General features: G+C 42.9%; 1 protein-coding gene across 1 annotated transcript in view; it reads right to left on the bottom strand.

Annotated features, from left to right (window-relative positions):
- Positions 1-25,580, bottom strand: part of Cog7 (component of oligomeric golgi complex 7) — a 64,949-nt gene that overhangs the window by 28,679 nt on the left and 10,690 nt on the right. The window contains exons 4-9 of the mRNA XM_027410249.2: positions 22,960-23,128; positions 19,380-19,462; positions 18,082-18,204; positions 9,016-9,214; positions 1,991-2,118; positions 866-1,020 (exon numbers count right to left, since the gene is read on the bottom strand). Coding sequence (XP_027266050.1) covers positions 866-1,020; positions 1,991-2,118; positions 9,016-9,214; positions 18,082-18,204; positions 19,380-19,462; positions 22,960-23,128 — 857 coding nt within the window. The remainder of the gene's footprint in view (positions 1-865; positions 1,021-1,990; positions 2,119-9,015; positions 9,215-18,081; positions 18,205-19,379; positions 19,463-22,959; positions 23,129-25,580) is intronic.

Genomic DNA, 25,580 nt, shown 5'->3' with positions numbered 1-25,580 from the left:
CCTCATGCTTCTTCCTTATTCTTCTGACAAAATGTGGTTAAACTGCCCCTTTTTTCTTTTTCTTTCTTTCAGTAACATTTTTGGTTTTGCTTTTTGGGTACTGGGTATTTACCCGGAGTCCTCATGTATGCAAATCACACTCTGCCTCTGATGACACCCCAGCCCCTTAACAGTCACCTCTATCTCTCTCCTCTATGTTTCCCAGGCAAGCAGGAACCTGCTCTGGTTTTCTCTCTCAACTTGCCTGTTCTGGGCATTTCAAACAAACGTGTTCTCTAAGTAGCTTATTTCACCTATAAGCTATTTATAATCACTTTTTAATTTTACTTTAAAATTTTTATTCTCTCTCTCTTTCTCTCTTTCTCTCTCTCTCTCTCTCTCTCTCTCTCTCTCTCTCTCTCTCTGTGTGTGTGTGTGTGTGTGTGTGTGTGTGTGTGTGTGTGTGTGTGTGTGTGTGTGTATGTGTGTGTGTATGTGTGTGTGTGTTTAGTTTTGTTTTTTTGAGACAGGGTCTCTTTACATAGCCCTGGTTGGCTTTGAACTATGTAGATCCAACTGGCCTCAAACTCACAGATATCTGCCTGCCTCTGCCTCTGTGCTGGAATTAAAGGTATGTGACACCACACCTGGCTCACCTGACATTTTAAATTATGTATCTAATCATAGCCCACTGGATGGACATGTTGATAACTTCCAGTGCTCCACCTATGCAAATGGTGCCCCACGTAGCACCCTTAAGAACATCCTCTTGGGCTCAGGTATAGGTAGTTTCCCAAGGGTCACAGCAGAACACAGGATACACTCAACTGGAACACACACAACCCTCCAAGGTGTCGGGCCCTGCCCCCAGCTCCTTCAGCCTTACTTGGCAAAGAGGGATTTCAGGGCTGTCAGCAGTCCACAGGTCCCCAGGCCATTGGTGAATCTAGCACATCTGTCAACAGCTGCAGATGCCAGGCCAAAGAGCTTGTGTACAGAGTGGCTCAGCTCCTGAACGCAGTCAATCACTTCCCCGTGCTCCTGGGCAGTAGATACAGATAAACAAAAGCCTCATCAGACTTGAGAATGTTGGTATGGATACCATTAACACTGAGAACCCACTAGCATTTACATGGCATGACTGGCAAGCCCACTCACCTGTGGCTAAATCACATAAGAAACCAAAATACCATCCCCAACTGTGATGGCTCTTCAAGAGCCTGAGCCAGACACACAAAAAAGCACACATACACAAACATAGATGGACAGCAGTTTATATGGCAGTGACAGCTCAGAAATTAACTCCTGGCATAAAAATACAACCAAAATTTAGCTAGCTCATCCTCATATTCTTCATTTCTTTCCTGTTTTTCTGTGATTATTAAAATAGTTCTTAGCCTTCCATCCCTATAGCTAGGATAAATATCCCTGGACTAGACACTCCAAGGAGTGTGACAGGGGAACGCCTCCTGCAGGGCAAGAGTAGATCTGAGACAGAGCAGCTTCCTAGGTAGGTCCCTAGAGGTGGAAGCCTTCACTACTGTTCATTCAACGCTTCTGAAGCAGCTCACCTCATGCCGGACACCTCAAACAACCCAAGAACAGATTCTATCTGACACAGGGATGGCTTTGACCCCTTGGTGCCCACACAGGGTACCTGCTTTGAAACCCTTAAGACAAAAGGCAAAAGATCAACTTAAGGCGGAATCACTAAGTAGAAGAGATAGAAAGTTAAGATTTAAGTCTCTCTGTTTTGTTTTGTTTGCTTTACCTTTTAACTGATAATTTGAAATGAAAATGGAAGCACACTGGTAGCGTCATTTTATATTTGGGCTGCAAGAGTACATGAGGCATTTAAAGCCAGACAGCTTGCCTTCTTCCTTTCCTCCTCAATTCCCTTTTATATACACTTGATTCCATCCCAACCCTCCACTATACACAGCAAAGAGACTAGCTCACAGGATGCTTGATACACGGCTAGCAGCAGTGCTGCAGCAGCATCAGACATTACCAGAGGCACAGCGCTGATCTGTATGAGAAGGTTGTTCTCCTCCATGTCACCGTACTTCAGCTGGTAGGGTTTATATGGACCATACACAGCATCCACCAGCTCTACAACTTTCACCAGGTTGTGGTCCTCTGTAGGGAAATTAAAATGATAGGTGAATAATCTGAAACTGGTTGCTGAAAACAATAGGAAAAAGGTACTCTTCTGGAACACTCCCTGATCTGCCAATATTGCATTAATCTGCTTTTCTCAGTCATGGAAGCCTCTGGGATCCCCAGAGCAAAAATCTGGGCTCTGTGTGTTGTTTACTACAAGTAGCATTGCAGACACCATGCCCCTAGAGATCTCAGAGCCATCGTAGTGAAGACCCAGATTCAGGTGAAAACTCCAGGAGTGGTGATGCGCATCCTTAATGTCAGGTAGAGGTGACAATAGGAGGCATGCCATCACCCTTGGCTACACAGTGAGTTTGAGGCTAGCCTAGGCTACATGAGACTGTCTCAAAAAAAAAAAAACAAAAACAAAAACAAAAAAAAACAAAAACTAGGAGCTGGAAAGATAGTTCAGCAGTTAAGAGCATATTCTGCTCTTTCAAAGGACCTGAGTTTGGTCCACAGCACCCAAATGAGGCTGCTCACAGTCACCTTTAACTCCAGCGCCAATGCCTTTGGACTCTTTGGGAATCTATATTCATGTGCACATACCCACATACATACACACAATTTAAAACAATAAAAATAAATCTTAAAAACAAGCAAACAGCACTATCAGAGGCCAGTGAAGTGGCTCACAGAAAGGAAAGGAACTTGCTGCCAAGCCTAATGACCTGAATTTGATTCCTGGGACCCACATGGTAGGAGAGAATCAACTCCCATAATTGTCCTCTGACCTCCACATGTGCACCATGGCACATCCATGCTCACACACATACATACTAAATAAACAGTGAAAATACAACCAAATAAAAACAACATTTGACAGGGTCAAGAACTGGCTATGGAGAAGAGACTCCGTAGGAGACCCCCCCATCTGCAATGATTCTGAGAAGGGGTTCTGTAAAAGGACCCCCACCCTGCTCATCTGCAGTGACCCTTAGAATGGGCTCTGTAGGAGACCCCCACCATCAACCCCCCACCCCATCCCCATTCATCTGCAGTAAACCTGAGAAGGGGCTCTGCACGGGGCTGGGAAAACTACATCTCCACTTGTAAAAGGATCACATTAAACACATATATTTCACCCCAAACAAAAAATAGATCCAAGAGAATCAAAGATCTCAATTTAAAATCTGAAACACTAAAACTTCTAGGAAACATATCCGATGTAGGAAGGGACTTTCTGAATAGGACTGCATTTCCCTAGTAATCAAGAGCAACAACTGGCAAGTGTGACCTCATAAAACTAAAAAGCTTCTGCATAGTCAAGTGAAGAAGAAGAAGAAACCCACAGCATGGGAGAGAATTTCTGCCAGCTATACATCTGACAGAAGATTAATACTCAGAATATACAAAAAAAATTCAAAAAAATAAAGTCAAGAAAACAAATGACCCAACTAAAAACTGGGCTAGGGATCTAAACAGAGAGTTCTCAATAGAGGAAATAAAAATGGCTAATAAATACCTTAAAAAATATTTATCATTCTTAGCAATTAGGAAAATGTAAATTAAAATAATTGAGGTTTCATCTCACCCAGTCAGAATGGCTAACATCAACACAACAACTGGCAAGTTGTAGAAAAGGGGGAACCCTCCTTCACTACTGGTGGGAAGGCAAACTGATGCAGCCACTCTGGAAATCAGTGTGCAGAATCCTCACAAAACTAAAAATAAATCTACTCTATAAGTCAGATATACCACTCCTTGGCATATGCCCAAAGGGCTTGACATTCTACTCTATAGATATTTGCTCAACCATGCTCATTGCTGCTCTATTCACAATAGCCAGAAAATGTCTTTCAATTGATAACTAGATAATGAAAATATGGTACAGTAAGGTGTAGGTGGCACACACATTTAATCTCAGCACTCAGGAGGCAGAGACAAATGGATCTCTGAGTTCGAGGCCAGCCTGGTCTATTGAGTGAGTCCCAGGACAGCCAGGTCTACACAGAGAAACCCTGTCTCAAAAAAACAAAAATAAGTAAATAAATACATATGTTTGCTTGCTTGCTTGGTTGCTTGGTTGATTGGTTGATTGGTTGATTGGTTGGTTTTTTTAAGGCAGGATCTCATGTATTCCACACTGACCTCAAACCTGCTTTGTAGCTGAAGATGACATTGAACTCCTGACCCTCTTGCCTCTACCTCCCAAGTCCTAGGATTACAGGTGTGCACCAACATGCCCAGTGTATGTGGTGCTGGGGTTCAAACTCATGTATGCTAAAAAGCACACACCTGAGCTCCATCCTCTGCCTACCCCTATCACTTCTTTACAGCAGAATGCCAGCCAGGAAATGTAGATAGAAAGATAAAATTAGGAAATCATCCCTTTGTAATCAGCCATGTAAGCTTTTATTCAGATAGTCTGTACCAAAGGATGTCACTGAATGAATAGCTTCTTGGGCAGTAGTATATTCCTATGAGCTTGGAATATCAACCCACGGGTTACTTAAGAATAACAAAGAAAGCCCATTAGTGGTGGCACATGCCTTTGATCCCAGCACTTGGAAGGCAGAGGCAGGTGGGTCTCTATGAGTTCAAGGCCAGCCTGGTCTACAAAGTGGGTTCCAGAACAGCCCAAGACTACAGAGAAACCCTGTCTCAAAAAAAAAAAAAAAAAAAATTGACGAAAAAGGAAAAGGGCACAACAATGGAGTGATCTTGTAGATTCATTTACCACGTGATCAATAGAGCCTGTCATAGCACTGGACCCTGTGGCTCCTGTTGTGATGCAACAGGACTCTCACATTAGTATCAGAGTAATATATAAGATCAAAATTTTCAATATAAAGCTAACAATGAGAGGAAAGACAGCATTTTAGGGTGTAGAAAATTCTACAAGAAAAATATCTTCTTCAAAGATGTCAATGTCAGGAAATAATAAAATGACTGTTATATGAAGAAAGTAAAGAGACATCAACCAAATGTAATGCATATACACTAACCTGGCTCTCAGAGGGAGACAGAGGAGGAAGCAGAGCTGGCAAAATCTGAATACAAGCTATATACTAGATACTAAATGCTTGGGAATGATAATAGCAGCAAACATTCTATTATATAAAAGCTGGGTGTGGTGATGCGTATCTGTAATCCTAGTACCTAAGGAGGACCAGGAGTTCATGGTCACCCTCAACTACATAATGAGTTAATGTGTCTCAAAAAGCCAAAACAATGCAAACTTAATATATACACATACACACGCTTATACACAAAAATGCTATTCCTAGATAGTAAGTTGAGGATGATTGTTTTCTTGTATTGTCAAGATTTGGTGTAATAAATATATATGGCTTAGTGATCATGAAGTAAATTTAAGAGCTGGAAAGAGGGACTGGAGAGATGGCTCAGAGGTTAAGAGCACCAACTACTCTTCCAGAGGTCCTGAGTTCAATTCCCAGCAACCACATGGTGGCTCACAACCACCGTTATGAGATCTGGTGCCCTCTTCTGGTGTGCAGATATACATGGAAGCAGAGTGTTGTATACATAATAAATAAATAAAATCTTTAAAAAAAAAAAAAAAAGAGCTGGAAAGGTGGCTCAGTGGTGATTATCACTGTTCTTACAGAGGACCTGGGTTCGTTTCCCAGAACCCATTCGGTGGCTCATAACCATCTGTAATTCTGGTTCTTAGTGACCCAACACCCTCTCTGTCCACTATAGGCATCAGGCACATACATGATGCATTCATGTGTATATATATATCACATTCAGTTAAAATACACACATCAAAAAATTAAAATTAGGAAAAAATGAACCTAAATTGTTTTTTAAATTGCTTTCTATTGTATAGCCTTTAATAGATTTTAAATTATATCATGTATATGTATTAACTATTAAATAACAAAAAAGTTAAAGTTAAAAATATATCTGTAAAGTATCAGATAAATTAATAGGGGAAATCCATTATATAAGAATCTTTTAGAAACATATGCTAAATTTTCAACAGTGGCATTAGAGGAAACTTGCATTTCCATTACAGATTCTTTGTCAGGAATTTTTGCAACACATACTTTATTGCTTTTTATACATGTGCTCAATAATGCATTGCTTTAAATGAATTGCTCTAAAAAATTAATGAAAAATAGATTAAATCTCCAAACAGATAATTTTCAAACATCAAAACCAAAGTAAAAAATTTAAAGTGACACATCATAAATTAATCTAAGAACTGGGAAATGATGGAAGAAAGAAAGAACACAATTCCAGGGAGGATAACTAGATGGGGGTTTGGGGGGCATGGCACCACTCACCCCAAGGGATAGCAGAAGACACAAGGGTGATGGGCACCTTTAAATTGTTCTGGGCACAGCAACTGCAACTCTACATGTCTAAAACCTCAGGCCTGTGTCAGAGGCTCTCCTGAGACAGTTTGTAAAGGTAAAATAGTAGCTAAAAAAATATGTCACAGGGTCGGGCATGCCACAGTGTGCCTTTAATCCCAGCACTTAGGAGGCAGATACAGAAGGAGCTCAGTGAGTTCAAGGCCAGCCTAGTCTACATGGAGCTATGCAGACCCTACCTCAAAACAAACAAACAAGCAAAACATATTTCATAGTCATGAACCAGTCATTAGAAGCCATGTTTTAGGATAGCAATAACCTAAGAAAATACTCATTCTATTATACTTCTTTAAATGTGTGTGTGCACATGTGGAAGCCAGAGAACAATGTGGGGTGTCATCCTCAGGAATGTCATCCACCTCCTTTAAGACAGGGTCTCTCACTGGCCTGGAGCTCACCAACTAGGCTAGACAAGCTACCCAGGGTACCCAGGGAGTCTCCTGTCTCTGTCTCCCAGTACAAAAGTGGTAAACATGAGATGCTTTTCCTAGCTTTTTTCACATGGGTGCTAGGGCTGAATTCAGGTCCTCATGCTCAGAGGCAGGCACTTTTGCCAGCTGAGTACCTCTCAGTCCCCACTATATTATTTTGAAATAAAAAAGAATGTAAGATTATATACCACCAATATGTTAAAATCTTCTGTCAGTCATGGTGGCTCATTATGAGTTTGAGGCCAGCCTGGTCTACACAGTGAGTTCTAAACAGGCCAGCCAGAGTTATATATTGAAACTCTGGCCTGATAAATAAATAAATGAATAAACAAATATTTATGGACTATGTACATTATTATGGAATAGCATATATGCATATAATATCGATATCTAATGCATTAACTATGTTTCATATAATAATATAGTAGTTATACATTATATAGTATAGTATATGTTGAATATTTATAAAGTATGTTAAATATATTTTATATAAATTATATTTTAAACGTTTACATTAATGCTTGTAACTAGTATATACTTATGTAATTGTCGAGGCAAGTTGGAATTTTGAGACAGGATTTCACTACATAGCTCAGGCTGGTCTTGAACTCACTATGTAGCCTAGCAGCCTCAAACTCACAATTCTCCTCGCCTCAGTCTTACAGGCATGTACCTGCACACCCAGCTTCAGTGTGCATTTATATATGAATTTCTGGAAGGAATAGAACAGAATGTGATCACTATCTCTTTTGTTCTTTCTTTCTTTCTTTCTTTCTTTCTTTTTTTTCAAGACAGGGTTTTTCTGTGTAGCCCTGGCTATCCTGAACTACTCTGTAGACCAGGCTGGCCTCAAACTCAGAGATTCACCTGCCTCTGCCTTCTGCATGCTGGGATTAAAGGGTGCCTCACCACACCTGGCTCTGTTATTGTTTTGAGATGGGGGTCTAACTATGTCGCCCAGGCTGGATTTGAACCCAATATATTACTGAGATACATGAATACACCACCATATTCATCTTTCCAGAAATATTTTTGGTTTAAAACAACACAAAAGAACAGTTGGAAGGCTTCAGCTGGAATTACTAGAAATCTAAGTTTTCATGCTGACTTCAGAGGGTGGTTCACAAGTCTTTAAGAAAGTCCATCCTTGGGGAGGAATGCATATAACCTGCTCTCTGCCCTACCTCGGCCAGCTTGCTCCAGTAGGGTGCCCAGGCTAAGCATTCTATAGTCACTTGGACCAGGGCATCACAGTTCTCTGGAAACCACCCACATGACTGTGTGTCTCCCACAAGTGAGGCCTGACTAGTGAGTGTGCCAGAACACCTATGAATCATCAGGAACCTGAACAATAAACACACTCCCTGGAATGTACAGGCAATTAAACACAATGTAATTAAAGAGAATAACTAGTAAATAAACGAAGTCTGTGACACACAGCAGCCACATGGCAGAATGAGGCCTTCTTGAAGCAATTTCCTGATTTGACAGCAGCATGTGTCACGAGGTCTATGTTGCTTAAAAGTTTATGATGCTTTTGATACAGATGGAAAACAGCTGGAGAGCTCGGCATCTCACACACCCAAGTGGGATAAGCTGTGCTCTGCTCACAGCTGACCACTGGGAATAGCCACTCCCCACAGTCACTTCAGGCCTGGCATGGCTCCTGTGCTGCAAAGAAGCTGTTGTTTCCCTTCAAAGGCTTCCTTCCTCTCTAGCCTGTGTTCTTGTAGACTTACTGTTTAGGTTGACCTGTCTATGGTTCTTAAAAGGAAGGGGATCCTCCCACTGAAACCTGTTGCCAGCTCACTGCCTCTCACGCCTCCCTGCTCCACAGTAAGCCTCTTTTACACGCTCAGGCACAGAAAAAGTGTCTGTCACTGCCTTGGAGTGTGTGAAGCTCCTGGTCAGCACTGGGGCCAGGCAAGTATACAGAACCCCGACTTCCAGGCTGGCACTAGTTACAAGGGAAAGCTTTCCACCTGAGTGGAGAAACACTGGTCCCTTTCCCTTCCACACAGTTACCTGAGACAGTAAACAAGCCCAGGCCCCAAAAGCAAGTAAAGACGGGCCAGATAGGAGGTAGGAATGCTTACGGAGGTGGGGGAGCAGTGCCATCTCCAACCCCTTGGCAAAGTGGGCGGTAGTGTCATAAAACTCCAGCAGTCTGGTGAGCTCCAGCTCGGGTCCCGCTCTCTCCACACCTGCACTGAGGCACATGGGCAGGGAGGGCACCAAGGCCCCCAGGGTCTGAATCAGCAGTACCGTAACCACCTCGTGGGGGTTCTTGAAAACCTGCAGTAGGAGAGAGGCATGTGCGTCAGTGCACAGGAGCACAAGGGAAGGAGCCTTCCAAATAAGCTAGCTATCTCCTGATGGTTCCAAGGTGGCTCTAGGACTGCTCAAGATGGGCCAGCAGGAAACCCCAAGTTTCCCTCACTGAGAAAACTGGACAGGGACAGAATGGAAAGTGGCAGGAGCTGTAATTTGGCCAGAAAACCACATCTATCACTGGCCCACGTGCCTACTTACACAAGCTTACCAAATGCCTGGTACAGTACTAAGATAGTCATCAGTGAGGACTCAGGTGACAGCGGAGAGACTCAAAGGACGAGCAGGAGCAAAAATGCAATGAAAGAGTAACACTGATGACAGCTGGAGGGCCACGCACAATCCAGCCTGGCCTGAGTCCCTTCTCTTCTCTGCACAGACCCAGGACCCACATGCAGTCTCCTAAGGACCAACAGGGACTGTGGACCTGGACAGTTTAGGTAGTCTTTTCCCACTCTTTGTTTCTTAGATCTCTTGAGAAAAATTAAATAACATACAACATCCATTTAGAAAATACTCTCGACCTCCCTTTGCTGATTAATAATATCTTTTTGCTATAACCCAAATAGGTGTACGTGAAATGAGATATAAGAATTAGTTTTAGGGGGGCTGGAGAGATGGCTCAGTGGTTAAGAGTACTGACTGTTCTTCCAGAGGTCCTGAGTTCAATTCCCAGCAACCATATGGTGGCTCACAACCACCTTGAATGAGATCTGGTGCCCTCTGCTGGCATGTAGGCAGAAAACTGCACACATAATAAATAAACCATAAATAAATAAATCTTAAAAAAAAAAAGAATTAGTTTTAGAAAAGCCAAATGTCACGTCGTGGTGGTGCACGCCTTCAGCCCCAGCACTCAGGAGGCACAGGCAGGCATTCTCTGTGAGTTCAAAGCCAGCCTGGTCTACAAAGCAAGTTCTAGGACAGCCAGGGTTATACAGAGAAACCCTGTCTTGGAAAAAAAAAAAGAAAAGCCAAATGCCAAAACAAGATACAAATGGAAAACTATACAGCCAATAAAATTCAAACATTAATCAAAGTTACCCTAGTAGAAATTAAACTAAAACAGAGTATAACAAAACTTATATGATACAGATCAAGGAGGAGAATTTGCAGCTATAAATGCATATGATAAAGCTCTCATAATAGTCGCCTAACTGCATGCATTAAAAAACTACAGGGATGCAGCTTGGTGGGGCAGTTCTTGACTATCAACCATGCATAGCTCCAAACCCCAATGCCACACAGAACTAGGTGTGGTGGCATCTGCCTGGACTCGAAGCACTTGGGAAGTAGAGGCAAGCAAATCAGAAGTTCAAAGTCATCCTTAGCTACACAGCAAAAACAAGGCCAGCCTGAGCTATATGAATTCTGTCTGAAAAAAACAAGAACCAGAACTAGAAAAAGAAGAAGCTAAACTTAAAATCAGAAAAAAAAGATTACTGAAGTTGAAGTAGAGATAGAGAGAAAGCAGATACATAGAATCAACACCTGAAGCTGGTTCCCCCCCCCAAGAGCTCTAAAATTAATAACCTGTATCTAAACTAAGGAAACAGGAGAGAGTATTCAAGTTACTAAAATGAGATACAAGACAATTCTATTAAAGTAGAAAGCAAGCCAAGCTCCTAAGGGAGGACCATGAACAACTACCCCCCCCCCAGTGGCCTGAACACATGGACACAGTGCTAAAGCACAATCTACCAAAACTGGCTCCAGAAGAAAAGGAAACTCCAAATAGACCTAAGGTTGGCCAGGATCATGAATCACTAGTCAAAAAAGCCAAGACAGCTGGTATGGTGCTCCAGCCTGCAATCCCACTATAGGAGTAGACGCAGGAAGACCGAGAGTTCAGGAATAGTCTAGCATACATGAGACCTTGTCTCAAAAAAAAAAAAAAAAAAAAAAAAAAATGATAGCACTTCATCTGTGAACTCTACAAAACATACAAAGAATTTATACCAATCCTCTGGAGACACTGAAATATTGAAGGAGCTAAAGCCTTAACCAACAAATACCCTAAAAATCACTCTATTTGGAGACAGACTTTTGAAGAGGTGATGAGGGTACAATGGTACCATATGGGCATGCTCTGATTCTACGTGAATGGTGTCCTCACGAGAAGACTTCAGAACAACCAACACATTTGGGAGGGAGATTTGGAAAGAAGACTCCAGCCCTGTGCACAACTTGATCTTGAACCTCCAGCATACAGAATTTTGAGGCTATTACTGCTGTTTAAACTATCCAGTCTAGGGATGGAGAGGTGGCTCAGCAGTTAAGGCATCGGTTGCTCTTCCAGAGGACCTGGGTTCAGTTCTCAGAACTCACATGGAAGCTCACAACCCTCCAGTCCCAGGGCATCTAATGTTCTCTTCTGGCCTCTGCAGGCACTTCATGCATATGGGGCACATACATACATACATACATACATACATGCAGACAAAATAGTCATATACAAAAAATAAAATTAAAAGCTAAAAAAAAAAGTTGAAACTATACAGTCTAGGGGATTTTGCTATGACATCAACTAGCAGGCTAACACAGAGCACTTCCTAGATCATTCTGTGCAGCCAGCATTACAGCAAAGGCAGGAGGCAAGAAAAGCATGCCAAGGCCACTTAATAGGGAAAGTGTCACCCTGACAATGAATGGTGCTCAGAAATGGTTTCCTCTTATGAGAAGAAAGGGGAAGGGAGAGAAGGAGAAAAAAGAAAAGTAAAGAAAAAGAAACTACAAGTCAACTCAGAATAAATCAAAGACCACTAGCAACTGGTCTTGGTCATACATATAATCCAAAATATGTTCAAATTTTTTTTCCTAAACTCTCCAAGAATTTACTAAACCTCAAAGGGCTTTTGTTTTATTTCATGAGTCTTATTCTATACTCTGCTTAGAGTTGCCCTGCTAGAGTCTGAAAGAAACAGAGGGGAGAACCACACAAATCAAACAAATAACGAAATGGCTGGATGGTTATCCCACTCTACCTTACACATCCTGTGTAAGCCTTCCCACCCATCTGTTTTGCTAACCACTCTCACTTGGTTCAGTGGATGAAGGTACTCATCTTGAAAGCCTGATAAACTAATTCAATCCCCAAGATCCACATAAAGGTGAAGGAGAGAACTGGCTCCACAAAGTTGCCCTCTGACCTCACACAAAAAATAAATAAATATTTCAAAGCATTACAAACTGAAATTATTTCTGAATGACCTCTCAAGATCCAGTGCCCTTACCTTCCCTGTTTGGTCAGTAATTTCCCCACTAAATTAGGATGAAATCTCCCTTTTGATTTTCTTTTCTTCTGGTTACTAACAGTTGCTATATAACTTAGAACAGATCCTAACAACTGCTCGTTCTTTTTGAACATTTTTTCTTTCCAGGCTGGTCTGGAACTCAATATGTAGCCCAGGTATGAATCTCCTGCCTCAGTCTCCTGTGTGCTAGAATTACAGGTATAAGCTGCCCTGTGTAGCTCTTCTTGGCTGTTATCATCATCCTGTACCAGGCAATGGCATTAACTTTTCTCAAGTCCCTCATCACCAATTCACTGCCCAGATCTCTACCACACTCATTAATTTTAGGTGTTATTTTAAAATTATATTTAAGGAGCTGTGGAATTATCTTCCTTTGTGAAGTGTCTAGTCAAGTCTTGAGCCCACTTTGAAAAATTGGTTTATCTGCCTCTTTTTAACTATGTAGTTACTAGAGTTTTCTATCTATTCCAAATATAAGCCCTTTACCAGCTGTTTTATAGATATCTTCCTCCAATATGTGACTTCAGGAGAGGTTCTGTGTTGATGAAGCATGATCTATCCATGCTGTTAATGGTCTGTGCAGGTCTGTGACTAAGAAATCAGACTCAATTCTGAAATCGTGTTTGAACTTTTCGTTGTTTTATAGCAAAAGGCCAGAGAATCCCTTTTGTACAGTCACTCCAAGGAAAGAGAAAACTGAACATAACGGACCCAGTATGTTCGAACTGAAGCATACATTTACAAAATGCCACTTAGGGTCCAGGAAATGTCTTTGTATACAGAGTAACAAATAAGAGTCCACTGGAGGTTTCTTCTACCTTCCTCCCTGTGTTCCAGTCATTTCAGTAAGAGAAAAGAACACAGTGGGGATAAGGCCTAAGAGACCAGATTTAGGAACAAGGGCTACAGAGTTAGCCTGACTAATCCACACGGTGACACCTTGCAACCTTCACTATGCATAAACACTCATTAGGATGAACCACAGAGTTCAAGGAGAAGCTAATGAGCTTCTAGACAAAACCATTGCCTTTGCAACTTGGGGGCTGGTGGTGGTGCTTTAGGGTAAGGAAAAGATCCATAAAAGAAAAAAATGGTAAACTTGGCTTCACCAAAATCAGAACTTCTGAGGGCTGGAAAGATGGCTAAGTGGTTAAGAGCACACGCTGCTCTTCCAGAGGACCTGAGTTCAGTTCCCAGCACCCATGCTAACTGCCTCTAATCCCAGCTCCAAGAGAGCTGACACCCTTTGATCCTCTCAGGGGATCACATGTGGCACACACACATATACACACACATAAAAATAAAATGAATTTTAAAAACATCTAAATTTCTGCACTGGCAAGATGGCTCAGTGGGGAAAGGCACCTGCTGCTAAGCTGGACATCTGAAATTCAATTCCTGAGACCCACCTGGTGGAAGAGAGGACTGACTCCCACAGCTGTCCTCTGACCTCCACATGTACACAATGGCATATGGAAACATCCCCCACCCCATTAAATACATTGATTCATAAATAAATGAATGAATCAGAACTTCTGCTCAAAGCTGGGGATGCAGACCAGCCATAGCATACTTGACTGGCATGTGCAAACTCTGGGTTCATTCTCCAGCACCCCCAAAGCAGACAAACCAGTCTTCCAGCAGACAAACCTGTCTTCCAGTCTATAGCTCAAGCTCAAGCTTGAGCTTGAGCTATAGACTGAAAGACAGTGTCTATAAAACATATTTGAGAAAGGACTTCTATACAGAATGACAAACTCCCTAAACTAAATCATGCAAAGGCAAATACTTAAGCAAGAGGCTTGAGTAGATATGTCACAAAGGAATGTATGCAAACAGCCAATAAGCACACGAGTGGGTGTTCAATACCTTTAGTCATCCTGGAAATGCAAATTAAAATCACAATGATATGCTACTACACACCCACCAGAAAAGCTAAAATTAAACAGAATGACATCAACATCAGCACGGATGCACAGCAAGCAGAGCCCTCACACATTTGTGTGAACACATAAAGTGTGACCACTCTGGAAAAGGTCTGGCAATTTCAACACCCATTTCTTCACATCCTGCCCTCTGAACCCACAAGTCTACTCTCAGGTATTTATATTTAAGTACAAAGACCCCTTGGGGAGCACTGTTCAGAGTAGCTTTAACAGCCTCCGACAGGATCAGACCAAGTGTCTATCAAAAAAGAGAATGGGCCACATTTAATCCCAGCATGTGGAGGCAGAGGCAGGAGGACCTCTGTGAGTTTGAGGCCACCCTGGTCTACAGAGTAAGTTCCAGGACAGCCAGGATTATTTAGAGACCTTATCTGGGGGGGGGGGACAAAAGGTAGGGGGGACGAGAGGATGAGACAGAGACAGGGCTTGTAGACAAGCTGATATAAATTCACACCTGCTACAGGAGTCATGGATATTAAAGAACCACAATACAACAATGCTCAGAATCAAGAGTCTCATCAAAAAGCAGCCCAGATCATTCCACTGTACAGAACAGCAGAGCAGACCAGATTAATTCATGTCGTCAGCAGCAGCATCATCATGGCGAAGCTGCCTGGGAAAGATCTTTCTAGAATGTTTTGAAAGAGGATGATGTTGCACAGATATTTGCATTTATTTAGCTAATCAAATGGCATATTTGACATCACTGCATTTCTAGCTGGGCAGTGTGGCCCACACCTTTAATCTCAATAATCCGGAGGCAGAGGCAGGCAGATATCTGTGATTTCAAGGTCAGGTGGTTTACAAAGCAAGTTCCAAAACAGCCAGGACTGTTACACAGAGAAACCGTGTCTTGAAGAAAAAGAAAAAAAAAAACAAAAAAGATTACTACATTTCACAGTATAAAATAAATTTAAACTAACTAAATAAAAATAAATAAAATAAATACTCAGGCTGGAGAGATGGCTCAGAGGGTAAGAGCACTGACTGCTCTTCCAAAGGTCCTGAGCTCAATTTCCCAGCAACCACATGGTGGCTCACAACCATCCATTATGAGATCTGGTGCCCTCTTCTGGTGTGCAGATATACATGGAAGCAGAATGTTGTATACATAATAAATAAATAAATAAAATCTTTAAAAAAAATTCAAAATACTCTAGTTGGTAATATGTGTATGTTCTAAATTACTTTTAAATGAATCAAAAATAAGTAATCTCAACGAGAAGATGGAGACATGGATAGAGAGACTGATCTGTGATAAAGCACACACAGTAAAATGTCTATTACGAAAAAAAAAATCCATTGCAAAGGCTAGGGTATTCATTGTACAAGTATTTCAACATTTTATAGTTGAAGTTTCTTTTGTAGTAAAGTAACAGGGGAGGACTACGATGCACTCAGTGGTAAAACATCATCTGTTTAGTATGTTCAAGGCCCTGGGTTTGAGCCCCAGGATAGGAACAAAAATTTTAAAAAGTTTCATTTAAAATACTGGGGAGAGACAGGCAGTGGTGGTGCACACCTTTAATTCCAGCACTCCGGAGGCAGAGGCAGGTGGGATCTCTTTTAGTTGGAGGCCAGCCTGGTCTACAGAATGAGTTCTAGGATATCCAGGGCTTCATCAGAGAAACCCTGTCTTGAAAAACAAAAACAAAAATACTGGGGAGAAATTAGGATATAGTTCTGTTAATAGAGTGCCTGCACAAAGCATGGGGGCCATCCCCAGCAACTCATAAACCAGGCATGACAGGATATCCACTCTAGGGACAGAGGCAGGAGGATCAGAAGTACATGAGACTCTGTCCCCCCACCCCCACCCTCGGCAGCCCCATAAAAACAAAACAAAACAAAAAAATCAGCAACAACAAAAATAGGCTTAGTGATGCATGAGTATAACCCCAGCCCTGGAGAAGCTGAGGTAGGACTGCTATGAATTAGAGGGCAGAGTGAGCTGCTCAATGAATTTCTTTCTCTCTCTCTCTCTCTCTCTCTCTCTCTCTCTCTCTCTCTCTCTCTCTCTCTGTCTCTCTCTTTCTCTTTTTAAGATAGAATCTCACTATAGCCCCAGCTAGCTTAGAACTTGCTATGTAGACCAGGCTGGCTTCAAACATACAGAAATCTGCCTCTGCCTCTGCCTCCTAAGTGCTAGGATTAAAGGTGTAAACTACCATGCCTGTCTACACAGTGAATTTCAAGTCAGCCTGGACTACAGAGTAAGACCTTGTCTCAAAACAATAACAAAATAAAATTCAAAATCAGCAAATTTTAAAAAGAAAAGAAAGGGAAAGCTGGGTCTAGTAGTACAGGCCTCTAATCCCAGCTACTTAGGATGGCCAAGGCAGGAAGATTGAAAGTTCAAAGCTGGCCTGAATAACTTAAAGAATCCTATCTCCTAATAAAATGGGAAAGACCTGGAGTACAACTCAACAGAAATATTCTGGACTAGTATGGGTGAAGCTGTAGATTTGGTCCATAAAACCCTCTAAAATAAAATGAAACACTGGGGAAAATTGAGGGTTGTGACATTTTACCCTGTCATCCCTTGCCATACACTGCACTAGCTCAAGCTTCAACAAACTGGCTGCCTGTCGTGCCTGCCTCCAATAAAGAAAATGGGCCACGAGCCAAAGGTACAAATGAACATGCCTTCCAAAATCCAGGCTGAGAATCCAGGATCTCCTTAGACGGCACAGGGCATTTTCATGTATAGACATGGGTTGTTTTTATCCTAGTGATACAAGAATCGAGCAAGAGGCAAGGATGTATAAATGAGTGTAGACAGACAGGCACACCGGGAACTGTAGCTACATAAAACTGTGGGAACTTAGAACCCAAATCTGAATCAAGTTAGTTCAAGCAACAATAAACAAGGACAGAAAACCTGTAGGCTGAGGAAGGAGGATCACAATGAGTCTAAGGCTACATAGCAAAAATTCGTCTCATGAAAATTGGGGAAGATGAAAAAAAAGGAACAAAACAAAATGCTTTAGCCAACTTGAATGGCATAACCCCAAATAAGGAATTCTCCCCAACTACAGTTGAGTTCATTCCAGCCAGTGACTGATGATCACCTCAGGAGTCGTGACAATCTGTGAAAATAAGTCACACGGCCACCAGACATGACCCATCAGCACTCCCAGGTAAGATGGGCTTTTCCCCTCCCAGAAGAGCTGCTGCGCCTCTGACATCAGACAGGGAAGGGTGGCTCATCCCCTATGGCTACAGATGACTGTGGACTCTGAGAGAGGAAGTGATGGGTGGCTCCCACTCCAAACCTAGGCCTCACCTCACCCTGTTCAGAGACTTTTCCTCCAGCTCTGGGTTTGAACAAGAGAACTTAGCCTAAACTTCAGATAAAAGACAGGCTGCCCTTTCCACCACCTGACTAGGGGGCCTCTGGCTTTTAGGAATGCCAGAGGCCCAGCTGAGCACCAGGGACACTGTCTTATTAGATCCTATTTAAGATACAGAGGAGAGTGATAAGAAGAGTTTCCTTGGAGACCTAAAGTGTTCACTGACGTGGGCTTATAAGCCCATGTTTTAACCCCTTGGGTGACAACAGTGCTTGATCCAGAGCAGTCACCCATTCCCATGCCACCATAGGCTTTGTTCTCCAATGACGAGGTGTTACCTGTGTGGCCCACTGGGTTTGCGTGTGCCAAGCCCCAAGCAAGGCATCGTAGAGGCCAGTGAGCTGCCGGTCCAGTGGAAGGTCACTCTGGCACAACTCTTGCCAGGCTGCTAAAAGCTGTACCTGCAGAAGCAGAACAAAGAGGGTGTCTTACTAGGTGCCCCAAACATGCCGGGAAACTGCCCCATGCCACTACAGATTTTATTGCTGCCCACTGTCCTGAGCACACAAGTACCCACTGAGATTCATCCACTTGAGAAAAAGCAGAAAACAAACAAGCGAGACACAGGCTCCTCCTCGGAGAAGCATCTACTGCTTGAATTTGTCAACCCCCAAGCAACACTGTCTCCTCTGACCCCACCCAAAGCTCGCCACTATGCTTCTGCAGGGCACACTGCACTCTTCCATAGAGTTCTTATATAAGCCTGTGCTGATGCTTCATGCCCTCCACCAGACTTTTGGTTTTTTATGATTTTCTTCGTTGTTGTTGTTTGGGGGTTTTTGTTGTTGTTGTCATTTGGTTTCAGTTTTTTGTTTTGTTTTGATTTTGAGACAGGGTTTCTTTGTGTAGCCTTGGCTGTCCTAGAACTAGCTCTGCAGACCAGCCTGGCCTCACAGAGATCAGCCTGCCTCTGCCTCACAAGTGTTGGGATTAAAGGTGTGTGCCACCACCACTCAGTTCTCTCATATGTTTTAAACACACACAGGGACCAGCATAAAGTCATCTTTGCACTTCTCGTGCAAGCCTGAGTTCAGTCCCTGGAACCCACATAAATGTAGAAGGCAAGCAGATTCCATAATGCTGTCCTCTTACACACATGTACACCATGGCACAATTGTGCCTGCACACATGCACCACACACACACAAACACACACACAATAATAAGGAAAACTAAATCAAACAAACAAAAAAACATGAGTTCCGTGCTTGAAGGGATTAACGTTAGCCCAGGAAGCTACAGGTCGGTAGCCTTGCCCTTGAAAACATTAAATTCTTATGGTTTGCTAAAGGCATAAATGAAGCAGGAGACATGAATCTCCTTTAGAAACCAAAAAATAGGAACAAATTAAAACAATATTTTAAGTCTGTAAATGAAGCCAGGCTGAAAATCCACCGATTCGTTCCAAGTGACAGTTAAAGACATTTCCAGTGAATCAAGAGCACCCCCTACTGGCTTTAATTGAAAGGAAAATGACCACAGGGCAAGGAGTCTGTAATTTTGCCTTTGCCTATGAAAGATTCCAGCCCAGCAGTGGCAGTGGACCTCCACAGTCATCATCACTCACAACTGCTTACCTTGTGACACTTGTAGTAGTAGGCAAGGAGCTGGGGCATCCGGTCAATTTCAGTAAACACCTTCACAAACACTTTGGACTGATCTAAAGAACACAAAATGTGCATAGAGTGTTACCAGGTTTTCCAGGGCAGCCAAGGCAAGCAACTTACTCTAATAAATTCAGTTATATGTCAACTAGATTCACAAGTTTCTAGTGAGATGATTGCTTTAATTCAAATATGAGAATCATAAGCATAAGAAATAAGGGCAGAACATGGGACTCAGTTGCCAGACACTGCAAGTCTAAGCTTATTAAAATAATGCATCAAACACCATTAATACAGCTATGATTCACTGGGCAAGGTGGCCCATGCCTGGAATCCTAGCATTCAGGAGGCTGAGACGGAGGATGACAGCCTGGACAACATAACAAGCCCCTGTCTTCAAAAGCAACACATACAGGGACTAGAGAGATAGCTTAGCTGGTAAGAGCACTGGCTACTCTTGGAGAGGACCCTAATTTGATTCTTAGAAACCACATGGCAACTTGTGACCATGCGTATCTCCAGTTCTAGAGGATCCAATGCCCTCTTCTGGCCTCTGTGGGCACCAGGCATATACATGGTGTCCAGAGCAGGCAAATGCCCAATCACATAAAATAATAAAATTATTTTATTTTTAAAGAGCAATGGGAGGAGTGCAATAATCAAAGCACTCCTCTGGTGGTAAAACAGATGAGAACAGGGCTCATACCAAAGCTGGAGTGTAAAATTTAAGGGGGTTCTGAGCCTGAGATTTGGCCCAGAGTACATCTACTTCCCTTACCTAGTCCTGGCCCTGCACAAAATCACGAAGTACCACTGACAAGTATATAAAAATAACCCATCTCACTGGGCATTGTTGGTGCACGCCTTTAATCCCAGCACTCGGGAGGCAGAGGCAGACAGATCTCAGTGAGTTCAAGGCCAGCCTGGTCTACAAATCAAGTTCCAGGGCAGCCAGGACTATTACACAGAGAAAGCCAGTCTTGGGGGGGGGGGCGACACAGGGGACACACACGACGACACACAACACGATCCATCTCAGTCTCACTTTGCAGGTGAGAAAACTGAACCTCCAGCTTGAGTTAGTGGCTGGATGGGAAACCATGGTTAGCTACATGCAGCACCGACTTTGAATTGTTCTGACTCACAAAAACAGCCATTTCATCTGACTCTTATTAGTATTTATATGAACTGAAAAATGGTGAGCAAACAAGTCTTCAGTCAGATGCCAAGAACAAGTCACACTCCTCAGTGCCTGAGGGCCTTGGCGCCTGTTACCATCTAGGGTGGTCTCCTGGGTCCTAATCAGTCAACCTAAATTAGGCTCCCCTGCCAGCCCTGTCACACCTCCCCTTCACGGAACTAATCATGCTGCACGTACTGTGTCAGGCTCTTTATTCTCTTTCCCACACACAAAAAGGGAAGCTACATGAGTGTGGTGACATCCCTTGTCTTGTTTCACTGTTTCTTGTTAAATGAGCACAAGACATAGTTGCTGGAAGTACATCGAACTGTACTAAAAGGATTATTTAAGTAACATTGCCAGGGTGATGGTAGAGGCAGAAGGACTGAGAATTCAAGGCCACTTAGGATTGCATAGTGATGTAGTAAGACTACTGTAAATAAACCACAAGAAGGATAAACTAAATCAGCTAGTAGAAGAAAGATAGGGTAAATAGAGAACAGGGAAATGAAAAAGAAGATCAATGAAGCCAGAATCTGAACAGGGCAGCAGATTGAAAAAAAAATCTACCTAGATCCACTAAGATAAAAAAGGAAGGGAGGAAGGGAGGAAGGAAGAAAGGAAGGAAGAAAGGAAGGAAATAACGAATGCTTAAACAAGAATGCTTAAATGCACACAATGAGAAATGGAAACAAAATAATGAAAAGACTTTGAACTATAACACATCAGGGACCAGAGAGATGGTCAGCAGTTAAGAATACTGACTGCTCTTCCAGAGGTCCCAGGCTCAACTCCCAGCACCCACAGGGTGCCTAACAACTGTCTGCAACTCCAAGATCTGACACTCTCACACAGACATACATGTAAGCAAAACGCCAATGCACATAAATAAAAATAAATAATTTCTAAAAAATAAGAAAACACATCAGATATCCTTGATGAAAATAATAAATTTCTCCAAACACACAAACTACCAAGACTGAATCTCAAAGAAACTCTAAGCTGGAGCACACTGGCACACACCTATAAATCCAACACTCAGGCAGAGGCCAGAAGATTGCTCCAAGGGTAAGAACACCCTAGTCTACACAGAAAGTTTCTGGCCAGACAGGGCTACATAGCAAGACCCTGTCTCAAACAGAAAAGAAACCCCAAGCCTTGCATACACTAGGTGAGAGCTCTATCAGTGAGTTACACCCCAATGTAGAGCCCCAACTTTCATGTGGCTTCAACACTAGACAAGAGAGGCCCAACTTTCTTGGGCCCTGACTATGAGCAGGGAGAAAGCATCTCCTGGGGGACAGCGTCATCATTGTGAGGCAGGGAAGGGTAAGCCACTTTGCACACACTGGGCTTCTGTGTAGTCCTAGTTTATACCTCTGTGTCAGCTTAATTACTAAAAGCACTCTCCCAGGGACAGAGATGTAGTACGGTGATAGAGTGCCTGCCTGGCAAGCACAAGACCCTGGGTTCAAGCCCCATGAATTCAGAGGCATGGGGAGGGCAATCTCTCTTTGGCAATCAAACAGAAGAAAGCCTGCCATTTGCAAGTACACAGAGGACCTGGAAAGCACCATGCCAGAGTGAGAGAGAGACATCAAGTATGATCACATTTATACATGGATTCTCAAAAGTTGAGCTTAGAGAAGCAAAGGAAAATGGGAGCTGCCCAGGGGAAGGAGGAGAAATAGGAAACCTGAGTCAAAGGGGCCAGTTTAGAAGTAAAGTGAATGCTTAGCACGGCAAAGCCCTGGTTCTCACCAAAACACCAGGACTCCCCACACAAAAGACAAGAAAGGGCTGGAGCTGCAGTCAGTGGCAGAGCTACCAAATAAACAGAAGCAAAAATAAAATAAGAAGAAACGGAGATGGAACAGCAGACATGTGACGACACAAATGTAAGGTTGGCATGGAGCTTAGTGACAGAGCACTGCCAGGCCTGGCCCACCCTGGGGGCCAGCATGGGGAGGTGACACAGGACAATGACAACGCTGAGATCTAGAGGCTATCTCCATAGTACCTATTTCAACTATTCTGTATGTCAGGAAACTTTGTACAACATGCTAAAACTATGGAAGCATTATGAAGTTACATTTTTCTCCAATCTACATAATTCAAATAAGTCAATCAACATGAAGTTATTCTAAAGACTTTTTTGGGGGTTTTTTTTGTTGTTTTTGAGACGGGGCTACTCTGTGTAACAGTCATGGCTGTCTTGGAACTCACTCTTTAGACCAGGCTGGTCTTAAAGTCAATGAGATCCACCTGCCTCTGTCTCCCAAGTGCTGGTATTAAAGATGTGCCACCACCACCGGGCAACCAAGTTTATATTTGTACAGAAAGGTACCCACAGATGAAACTCGCCACACTCACCTACAGACTGAGAGGTGAATGCTGCTACAATCTGAGGGCTGGCCAGGGCCTCTAGCCTGTTCTTCAGAGCCTCCAGGTGCACACACTTCTCTGAGTAGTCTGGAGTATCCACAAGCATCATCAGGCTGTTCTGCATACCAGTCAGCTTTGCAGAAATCACAGCTACATCCTATAACAAGACAAAACAGAAGATGCTTATCTTAAAAGACCTCAACTGGAATTAGAGAAAACACATTCGGGCGGTGGTGGCACACTCCTTTAATCCCAGCATTTGGGAGGCAGAAAAAGGCCAGTCTGGTCTACAGAGTGAGTTCCAGGACAGGCTCCAAAGCTACACAGAGGAAAACCTGTCTTGAAAACAACAACAACAACAACAACAAAATATTATTTAGGGGGCAAAGAGATGGCTTAGGGGTTGGGAATGTTGACTGCTCTTCCGGAGGATCCAGGTTCAATTCCCAATACCCACATGGCAGCTTACAAATGTCTGTAACTCCAGTTCCAGGGGATCTGACACCATCATACAGATATATATGCAGGCAAACCCCCAAGGCACAGAAATAAAAAAAAAGAAAGAAAGGAAAAATGAAATAATGACCTTTGCAGGTAAATGGATGGAACTAGAAAAGATCAGCATGAGTGTGGGGGTAACCCAGGCCCAGAAAAACAAATACCACGTACTTTCTCTTATTGGAAGTTCTTAGCACTCAATCTTCAAATGTGAATACAAATCCTGGAGTAGCTGCAGAAACCAGGCAAGTAAAAAGGGACCATTGGGAGGAGGAGGAGGGTGGGGATGGAGCAATAGAGAAGGAAACCGCAGAGTCCAAGTGATCTGAAGGGGGAAATGGGAAAAGGTAGGGGCGGGAGGGGGCCTCTAGTTAAGGAGGGGAAAGAAGATAAAGATAGAAGGAAAGAGAAGGGTAAACTAACAGTAAGGATGTCTGAAAAGTCATGAGGAATCAAACTATTAATCATCTACCTAAAAGTACCTATAATATACATAAGTAGGTGTGTGTGTGTGTGTGTGTGTGTGTGTGTGCAGACAGAGAAAGATTAAATGACATTTTCCCATCTGGGCTGACAATGCTTCTCCCAGAACCATAGATCATCTAACAAAACCCCCAACACTAGGCATGAAAAGCTGTCTTTTTAGTTGTTGGTCAGGGTTATAGGTTATTTCTCTTGCTCTTGACTACAGTGGTAGAAGGTAAGTCCCAATTGCTGAAGACACCATGCACTTCAGACATGCCCAGAGACCCCTGATCTGGAACTGATCTGAACGTCTCCTCCCTGAAAATTAGCTTTCATGGTACCAGAAGGCACCATGACAGTTTCTAGGAGAGGAAGCAAATAACACCTAGCAATGACACCTATGACCCACAACAACCAGCATCATGATAACCCTAAGGGGAGCAGTAGTAGCAAGAATATATTGACGGTACCAACACTTCTCAAGACCCACTCAACAGGAGGGAAACCATGCCTGGTACTGGAAACCTAGCCAACTGCCTGGGATAGGAAAGTCATGGATTTTGGAGGAGAACCTATAACCACCACTTTACTAACCAGCATAATCTCTAGCTAGAGTCTAAATATCGGTCTTTGTACCCACAGATCAGTGTATGTAGAGGAAGAAAGCCTCGTGCACACAGATAAGCACTGGAGAAGCCAAGAAAGATAAACACACAGCTGGTCTCTCCAAAGCGAGAAGATATCTGGCTGTTTTTCACAGAATACTGGAGAAAATGCAGTTTACAACCTGGTAATCCTTTGCTACCTGTTGGGCCAGACTCTGCCCCATACCCCCAGAATATTATGTTTGTTTATCCAGACATTTTCCCCTAAAACCTTGAGGTTTAGTTCTAGGCCATGAAACTCATCCTGTGAGAGATGTCATTGTACTTTACAACATCCTAAGTGGCTTCTATGTTACCTCAGGGACATGCATTGCGTTTACCTCAGTCATTCTTCCTTGAGCATGATTTCTAAGTCAACAGTAAACTATCTTACAGACCAAGCCACATGTACTCTGTAAAGAGCTTTGTTATATTCACAGGGCTGAATTAATTGTTACCTGAATACTTTTTCAAAAGTGTGCTGTGCTTAAATATGGCTAAAGGAAAATGATCTGAGTTAAACTCCAAGATGTCTTGGCCTGACAGGTGGTAGTGGCACTCATCTTTAATCACTTTAATCACTCAGTACTTGGGAGTCAGAAGCAGGCAGATCTTTGTGAGTTCGAGGCCAGCCTGGTTTACACAGCTAGTTCCAGGACAGCCAGGGCTACACAAAGAAACGCTGTCTCAAAAAGCAAAACAAAAGAAGTCTTGGCCCAGCACAGATTACCAAAATCAGGCTGATCTGAGTTTCATTCTTACCTCACCCTGATCATAGGTCCCTGCTTTAAGGCCTGCAGGGCAGTTCAGATAGTTCAGCAGAGAACTTGAGAACACAAGTGTAGTCCTCACAGCGATACTAACAGGAGCCTATAAATGTCCCCATTTTACAGCTGGAAACAAACATCAAGAACTACAGTTTAAACATCTGTCCTTACACCAACAGATTAAGTGTAGTCCTCACTCCTCATCAAAGAAACTTCTCTTTGCAACAGACAGAAA

The sequence above is a fragment of the Cricetulus griseus genome, chromosome 3 (genome assembly GCF_003668045.3).
Source record: "Cricetulus griseus strain 17A/GY chromosome 3, alternate assembly CriGri-PICRH-1.0, whole genome shotgun sequence".
Taxonomy (NCBI): Eukaryota; Metazoa; Chordata; class Mammalia; order Rodentia; family Cricetidae; genus Cricetulus; species Cricetulus griseus.
Note: the sequence above shows the minus strand (reverse complement) of the source record. Positions and strands in the feature narration are given on the sequence as shown.